Genomic DNA, 8,625 nt, shown 5'->3' with positions numbered 1-8,625 from the left:
AGGTTGAAGAATAGTGAGAAACAATAAGTCATGCAGCAAACCTGTGTCTGTTATAAGATGACAAAAGTTTGCCACCCTCGTCTGGGTTACATCAGAAAGCAGTGAGGATTTCACAAATGTTAGTTAATTGTAATGGAGTTGAATTGCGTATCCAAAACAAGAACTTATCTTACAGTGAACCCGAGGTGAGAGTTATATGGAGGCTGCCATATTTATTTCCTCTTAAGAAATACCAGTTGCCTGACTATCCTACTGATCTTCTGCTTTTAATGCTTTTAGCCACAGCCCCTGGACAAGCATGCAATAGATCAGGTGTTTCTGACATTATTGTCAGATCTGACAAGATTAACTGCATGCTTGTTTCTTGTGTAATTAAGACACTACTGCAGCCACATAGATCAGCAGGGCTGCCAGGCAACTGGTATTGCTTAAAAGGAAACAAATATGGCAGCCACTATACCACTCTCACCTTGGGCTCACTTTAATAAGTCCAAGATTGCCTCGCCTTCTTAAAATATAAAAAATAAAAAGATCCAAGTGCATGTGCTGCACATTGCTGATTTACTAACCTTTCAGCAGCTACACCACATTCAGATATGACCCAGGCTAGGGTTACTTTATCACTAATGCTCTCTAGTTTACGCCACTGTTGCCCAATCTTATTGAATCAATTGTAATGTCGTAGTCATAAAATATGCAAAGTTCATTCCAAAAGTTTAGTTTACAGCCAAGTACATATGAAAAAGTAAAAAATCTGAGTTACCTGATGCTGCCATTGTTTTCTCCCCCATAGATGCAGCTTAGAAATACAGTCTCCTCTGACTGCTCTTTCCATGCAGGTTAAAGGCTTTAAATAGAGCTTAGAGAGGAATGTGTGGCAGCTGCTGGCACTAGTAATGCCAGTTCACTTGCCTTAATAATTGGAGAAGTCAAGGGACTGTGGTAAGGTTTCAGTTTTGAGGCAGGATTATCACTCACCAAAGAAAGGGGCAGTTTGACGAATGACGATCTATGGATTGTTGTAGTGTTACATCCTTTTAATCTAGTTCATGGCTCAAAATAACTGTTTTAAGCACTAGATCAATGGAGAGATTTAGTATTTCATTTTACTATAGAAGGAACAATTAACAAACAAAGATTGCCTGGTCACTGTATGTTAAAGTGGTACATGTAAGAAATTTATATAGAAGGCTTATAAAGATCAACTTGCGTACAGCGTACCTGAAGCGGGGAGAAACAATTCAATCAGATACTTGCCTCAGTAAAGGGAAGCCACTGGATAATCCAGAGACAGGGGCATAACCAGAGGCAGACTGACAACTCATGGGGCCCCCAGGCAATAGGAGATTATGGGGCCCGTTCACCCACAAGCCACACCTGCCCATCCTAAAACACCACCCACACACAGCCCCACCCACATAACCTACACAAAATTTCTCTTCACTATGTTCAAAATAAATGTTTACTAATTAAAATGTAGCCACTATGATCATCAAATAGATAAATGCAGCAATCATCACCTCCGACACATGACAAGCAAGAACTTTTACCTCGACTAATGAAATGCAAGAACGATTACCTCCGACACATGAAATGCAAGAAACATTACCTCCTACACATGAAATGCAAGAACCATTACCTCCTACACATGAAATGCAAGAACCATTATCTCCGACACATGAAATGCAAGAACCTTTACCTCAACACATGAAATGCAAGAACCGTTAGCTCCCACACATGAAATGCAAGAATCGTTAGCTCCCACACATGAAATGCAAGAACCGTTAGCTCTCACACATGAAATGCAAGAACCGTTAGCAAACCGTTAGCTTTCACACATGAAATGCAAGAACCATTACCTCCGACACATGAAATGCAAAAACTATTACCTTTAACACATGAAATGCAACAATCATTTCCTCCGACACATGATATGCAAGAACCGTTAGCTCCTACACATGAAATCCTTTGGGTTGTTTGGGAGCTGGGTGAGAGGGAGGGTGGTTTAGTTGGCTTGACACAGATACTTACATGCTCCAGGGCAGGCTCCTGCAAGCAGCAGCACTGACTGCTCTCTGTTCACCACTAACGTCCTATCTTCCGGCCGGCGGCGCCTCCTATGATGCCATAGGAGGCCCCGCCAAAACCACGAGGACAGGACACCAGAGGCAGAGAGAGAGAGCAGTGAGAGGTGCGGTGCTGGAGCCTGGAGCACATAAATACTTTAAATATCTGTGCCAACTAGCTCTGCAGGGTGGGCAGGGGGGCCCCAGCGGCACCACAGTCAGTGCCCAAACCAAGCAGAATGGCACCTAAACCTCCGGACCGGAGGGGCACCAGGGGCTGGCCCCCTACTCAGTACAAGTTCTCGGGCCATGCCCAAGTGCCTGAATGGTCAGTCCGCCCCGGGCATAACTAGAAGCGATCACAGGTGGGTGCAGAGTTGTGGGGTGCCCAAACTACCAACCTTCCCTTCCTTTGATAAATTGGACTAAACTTCAGATCAGGTGTTTTTGTGGCTACACTTATAATGGTTGTGAAGATCATGATGCCACACTTGTTTTATGATCCTTATGAGATGAGCCTCAAGGCCGTGGACACCAAGGGGAGGCAAGGTAAGGGTCTGAACATTGGGGGGGCCATAAAAAATTTACAGGGGTTGCCCATGAATTGTAGTTATGCCACAGCTTGATTCCCTACACTTCTCTAATTGTCCACAATTGGAGACTATTGGGGGAGCTCTAGAGGAGGTCCCTTTATCAGAGGGAGAAGAAGTGAGAAGTTGGCCCCCTTCAGCCTCGGACACTCCTGCTCCTTCAGGGACTTCTCCCACAGGAATCATGCTTCTGCTTGTATCTACAGAAGAAGTAGTGTTCACATTTTGGGGCTAGTTTACTGTTTAGAAAAAATGCACAACACTTTTGCATGTGTCTGGGAATGTTTCTGTTTCCAGTGAATTCCATACTGAACTCCCAAATGTAAGCATAGAACAGTTTGCCTTCAGTTTCCAAATAGAGATGGCCCGAACCTCCGATTTTCGATTTGCGAACCCCGTTCGCGAACTTTCGTGGAAGGTTCGGTTCACGTGAACTTTTGCGAACCGCAATAGACTTCAATGGGGAGGCAAACTTTGAAAAATAGAAACACTTGTGCTGGCCAGAAAAGTGATGGAAAAGATGTTTCAAGGGGCCTAACACCTGGACCCCCAGGTGGCGGAGTGGGATACATGCCAAAAGTCAGAGGGAACAATCTGGATTTGACGCAAAGCAGCGTTTTAAGGGCAGAAATCACATTGAATGCTACATTGCAGGCCTAAAGTGCTTTAAAACATCGTGCATGTGTATACATCAATCAGGGAGTGTAATTAGAGTACTGCTTCACACTGACACACCAAACTCACTGTGTAACGCACCGCAAACAGCTGTTTGCGTAGTGATGGCCGTGCCCATAGCTCTCCCTCTTCTCTGCGCTGCTCCCCTCCTGCTGGCCGCACAGGCACACGGCCAGGGGGGGCAGCGGGCGGCCAGGGTCGGTCAGATGCCCGAATTTGCCGTATGTGCGGACGCCCATGTGTGCAATGCAGGGTACATGTGTCATCTTTCCCAAATTCAAAGCGGAAAGGAGATTGCTGCCGTTGTCACACACCACGGTGCCGATCTCCAGCTGGAGGTCAGCCATTGCTCCACCTCTTTCTTAAGAGCAGCCAGGAGAGCTGGTCCAGTGTTACTCTCCGCTTTGAGGCAAGACATGTCTAAGATGGCGTACCGTCGTACCTGGCATGCAGTGTAGGCTCTGGGGAAATGGGGCTGTGTAGCTGGAGAGGAGGAGATGGCAGCACCACTAGAGTTGAAACGCCACTCAGCCAAGGAGGAGGAGGAGGATGACAGCGAAGAGGATGTAGCAGGAGGAGAAGGAGAGGAGGTGGCAGGAGGCCTGCCTGCAAGCCGTGGAGGTGTCACAAGTTGGTCCGCTGCACAGCCACGTACTCCCTGCTTGCCATCGTTCACCAGGTTGACCCAACGGGCTTTGTACGTAATGTAGCGGCCCTGCCCGTGCTTGGCAGACCAGGTATTCGTGGTCAGGTGGACCCTTGACCCAACGCTCTTCGCCAGAGATTATACCACTTGCCTCTCAAATTCACGGTACCGTTTGGGTATGGCCTTTCGTGAAAAATAATTGCGGCCTGGTATCTTCCACTGCGGTGTCCCAATGGCCTCAAATTTATGGAAAGCCTCAGACTCCACCAGCTTGTATGGTAATGGCTGGCGAGCTAATAGCTCCGCCACGCCAGCTGTCAGACTCCGGGCAAGAGGGTGACTGGCAGAAATTGGCTTCTTCCGCTCAAAGACTTCCTTCACTGACACCTGGCTGCTGTGGGCAGAGAAGCAGGAACCGCTCAAGGGCAGAGGCGGTGTGGAGGAGGGTGGCTGTGAAGGTGCAAGGGAGAAAGCGGCTGAAGATACTGCACCTGAAGGAGGAAGAGGAGGCGGAGGGTGGCTTGTCTTTTGGGTGCTGATTTTCCTCAGGTGTTCTTGACATTGCTGTTTGTGCCTTTTCTCCAGGTGCCTTCGTAAGGCACTTGTCCCTACGTGAGTGTTGGCCTTTCCACGGCTCAATTCTTGGAGGCAGAGACAACAGATGGCTTCGCTCCGATCTGAGGCACACACATTCAAAAATTTCCAAACCGCTGAGCCCCCCTGGGGTGATGGCACTATGGTGGCATCAGCAGCTGACGTGGAAGCGCATGTTGGCTGGCTGTCCATAGCTGGCGATACATGGCGCCGGACACTGCCAACAGCTGTTTCTGAGGACAAGCTCCCTCTGCTTCTTTCAGGGACTTGTCTCCTCCTACTCCTATCTGACTCCCCCTCTGAACTGTCCCCCTGGTCATCTCCTCTATTGAGAACATACGTGGCATCCATATAATCGTCATCACTCATCATAATCATCCTGCCCAGCTTCACTTTCCTCAGACACCTCCAAAACTGCACCAACACCAGGTACTTCCTCATCCCCCTCCTCACACGTTACGTCCATAGTATCGCCACCTAACTCAGACGTATGAGGTGGTGTAACTTTCTTAGCGCCTTCATCTTGTTGAAGCAGTATTGGCTATGAATCAGTGATTTCCACACCAAATAACTCCTGTGAAGTGTCAAATGCAGCGGATGTGGTGCTTGTAGCAGCGCCGGTGGCTGCGGGAGATGAGGTGTTCTGTGTTAAATAGTCAACCACGTCCTGACAATCTCGGGAAGTGATGGGACGTGCCTTTCTCTGTACTTTGGGCCAGGGCAACACGAAATCACATCAACACGACCTCGCACAGACTTGCCAGTGCCAGGTGGCCTTCCTCTGGGTCTGCCTCTACCTCTTCCTCTACCTGTGTTGTCCATTTTGTCCATATCAGGGGGGAAGAAGTGAAAGGTATGTACTGCTTTGACTAATACAATGTGCAGTCACACAGGTGTATGTATATATATATATATATATAGATAGATAGATAGATAGATAGATAGATAGATAGATAGATAGATAGATAGACTTATTTCAAAAGCGGTCCATGCAACACAAGTGCAGTAATGGGTATTGCACAATGTGCAGCTGACACAGGTGTCTGATTATGATTGGCCTGGGCTGGCAGTGGCACACAGACAGTATGAATTACAAAAGCTGTCTATACAACACTAGTGTCACAGTGACACACAGAAAAAAAAATTAAAAAAAATCACAAGAACAGGATTAGCTCTTAAAAGAGCTGTTGTGTGGTGCTATTATAGCAATAATTTTAAGCCAGGAGCAAGCTAACAAGCCAAGAGCCTAACTTATCTTTCCCTAGGAGAAACAGTCTGAAGCAGCTCGCCCTACTCTCACTATTGCAGGCACACGAGTGAGTGTAATGGCCGGCGGAGCCTGCCTTATATAAGGGGGGGGGAGTGGCTCCAGGACTGAGTTTTGCCTGATTGGCTACAAAGTGCTTGCTGACTGTGATGTAGAGGCTCAAAGTTGACCCTAATGGAGCATTATGGGGCAAATCGAACTTACGGGAAAGTTCGCCTTCGCCGGCGAAGGCGAACCACCCAAAGTTCGCCTGGAACCGTTCGCCGGCGAACCGTTCGGGCCATCTCTATTTCCAAACAGTATAATAACAAAAAGCTACTAAAGAAACTTATCAACACATATTTTTATATCTGCTGATCTTTTTGATCTGAAATTTTTACCAAAGAGTTGAAGAGGAAAAGCACACAAGTCAGGAGACATGAAGGGATATGTGCTGCAGCCGCCTTACCTGGGACTTTGATGTAGTGCACCCTGACAGCTGGAGCCAAGGAGATTTGCTGGCTACACTAATGAAGTCTGTCACAGGAGCCAAGCTGCAGGTGAGTACCTTGTTCTCATTTTATTTATAGGTATCCATCAGTGACACCAGGGATAAGTGAGGAAAACTGTTTGGGGGGCGAGGGGCACAAATTATTTGTCTGCCTAATTTTCCGGGGCTATTCCAAGGGGAACTATGCCTAATAATATTTTTTTAGGGGAAGAACTCTAAGTGTGTTTGTAGGAGCTATGTCTTTTCATGTTTGGGGGATTAAAGGGGGGGGGGGCTCTGCTTAATTACATTTGGGTGTCTATGGAGCTTAAACAAACCCCCCCACACACACACACCTAAACTTAAAAAGGCACAGTCCCTCCTCTATCTATGTCTAGAGATTTAAAGTGAACCTTAAGTCAACAAAAAAATGAGTTTTACTCACCTGGGGCTTCCCTTAGCCCCCTGTAGCTGATCGGTGCCCTTGCCATGTCTCTCTTGTTTGTTGACTTAAGTGCCTCTTTAAGAGGGGGACTCGCCTAGGTTTGGTTCTTTTTTTGTGGAGTACACTTTGCCTAGCTGTGACTGAGAAGGAAATGCTGCCTAATTATGTTGGCTGGATCTGACACACTACCTAAGTATGTTTTGAGGGGACATGCAGCTAATTGTTTGGTGAACACACTGCTGAATCCTGTATTTACTGTATTTTTTGGACTATAAGACTCGCTTTTTGTCCCCCGAAAGTGGGAAAAAAGTCACTGTGTCTTATTGTCCAAATGCAGGGAGTTCCTGACTTGTGAACGCCTGCCAATACAAGCCTCCAACACAATGTCTGGGGCTCCCTGTACTCTGCCCATGCAGAGAAGGACACAGGGGGACAAACTAAGGAACCAGGGGGACACAAAGGGCCATTGAAGCAGACACATGGAGGACACAAGGGGGGCAGAGGAGGACACAGGGAGACACAAGAGGTAGAAGGGAGCATGAGGTACAAAGGGGACATAATCTACAAGATGCCCTTCACCATGGATGCACCCAGGTACCCATATCAGTTATGGATACAGAAAACTGAGGGTTTGTTATGGGCAGATACATGTCCCATCCGGGGAAGATGACTTTGAGACCTGGATAGACCAGGCTGCACAGGCCTTAGATGAGTGGGAGGTCTCAGATACAGTCAAGCGACAGAGGATTGTAGAGAGTCTACGTGTCCCTGCTTCAGATGTTGTCCGGAATCTTAAAAGAGACCAGCCAGGTTGCACTGCCACAGAGTGTCTGGATGCCCTTCGTGAAGTTTTTGGGCAAATAGAAAGTTGTGCTGACTTGATACATCGGTTTGGACATACCTACCAAGAGGAAGGGGAACGCCTATCCACCTTTGTCACTCGCCTGGACAAGATCCTACACCAAGCAATCCTAAAAAAGGGAATGGCACAAGACAATGCAAGTGAGGCTTTATTGACTCAGATCCTAAAAGGTGCACAACCTTTAGACCCTATCATGCTGAAAATTCAAATGAGAGACCGAAGTGACCTTTTCACCTACTCAAAACTGATTAAGGCCATTCGAGAGGAAGAGACACTGTTGTCCGCTAAGTCCCAGAAGATGACCACCTCTGCTGGTTCTGGGCGAAGTAGTGGTAGTGCATCTGTGTACTTAGCACGAACCCCCTTGGAAGCTCGGGGAGAGATGGACAGTAAGACCCCTTCTACTGCTGAGGCCCTCACTCAGGCGATAACCCAGATGGTGCAGTCAAATTCCACTTTACAACAAGCTTTTACTGAGATTCAGAGGTCAATGATGCAAGTGATAGAGACTCAGGCAGGGATGCAACAGTCCATGGCTGATCTGCAGAGAGCTATTGCACACCCTACCCCAGAGGGCTCACAGCTATCCAGAGGAATGAAGAGTAGAAGATATTCAGCCGGAGTAGAGTGCTTTAATTGTGGGCAAACTGGACATTACCGAGCCCAATGCCCTAAACCCCGGCACTCTCGGACCTTAACAGAGGAAGTGCGCCAGGCCCTACAGGATCTTTTACCTGCCAAGCCGGCGGAAAACTTCAGAGGGCCCCGGTGAAGGAGCAAGCCGGGAGCCCACTTGCTTCAGACAGCTCCAGCCCGCATCAAAAGGCTGACTGGGCAATCGTACAGGAACCCTTGAGTAGGATTCCTAAGAGACAATCAAATACGCCTCCCTCAGCAATGGGCCCCAGTGTACAGGGAAGAAATACACATCAATGTGAGAAAGGCCACCAGGAGCATCGCTTAGAGCGTAACAGGAGGCCAAAAGGAGTACAAGCTCAACCAGCCAGGCCT

General features: G+C 47.8%; 1 protein-coding gene across 1 annotated transcript; it reads left to right on the top strand.

Annotated features, from left to right (window-relative positions):
* Positions 1-2,530: 2,530 nt before the first annotated feature.
* LOC137504723 (paraneoplastic antigen-like protein 6B) lies at positions 2,531-8,386 on the top strand. The gene is made up of 2 exons (XM_068233308.1): positions 2,531-2,615; positions 7,347-8,386. Exons 1-2 carry the CDS (start codon positions 2,531-2,533, stop codon positions 8,384-8,386), a joined length of 1,125 nt encoding a protein of 374 aa, XP_068089409.1.
* The last annotated feature ends 239 nt before the right edge of the window (positions 8,387-8,625 follow it).

Source organism: Hyperolius riggenbachi, chromosome 4 (assembly GCF_040937935.1).
Source record: "Hyperolius riggenbachi isolate aHypRig1 chromosome 4, aHypRig1.pri, whole genome shotgun sequence".
Taxonomy (NCBI): Eukaryota; Metazoa; Chordata; class Amphibia; order Anura; family Hyperoliidae; genus Hyperolius; species Hyperolius riggenbachi.
The sequence above is the reverse complement of the archived record's forward strand: the minus strand, read 5'-3'. Positions and strand labels throughout refer to the sequence as shown.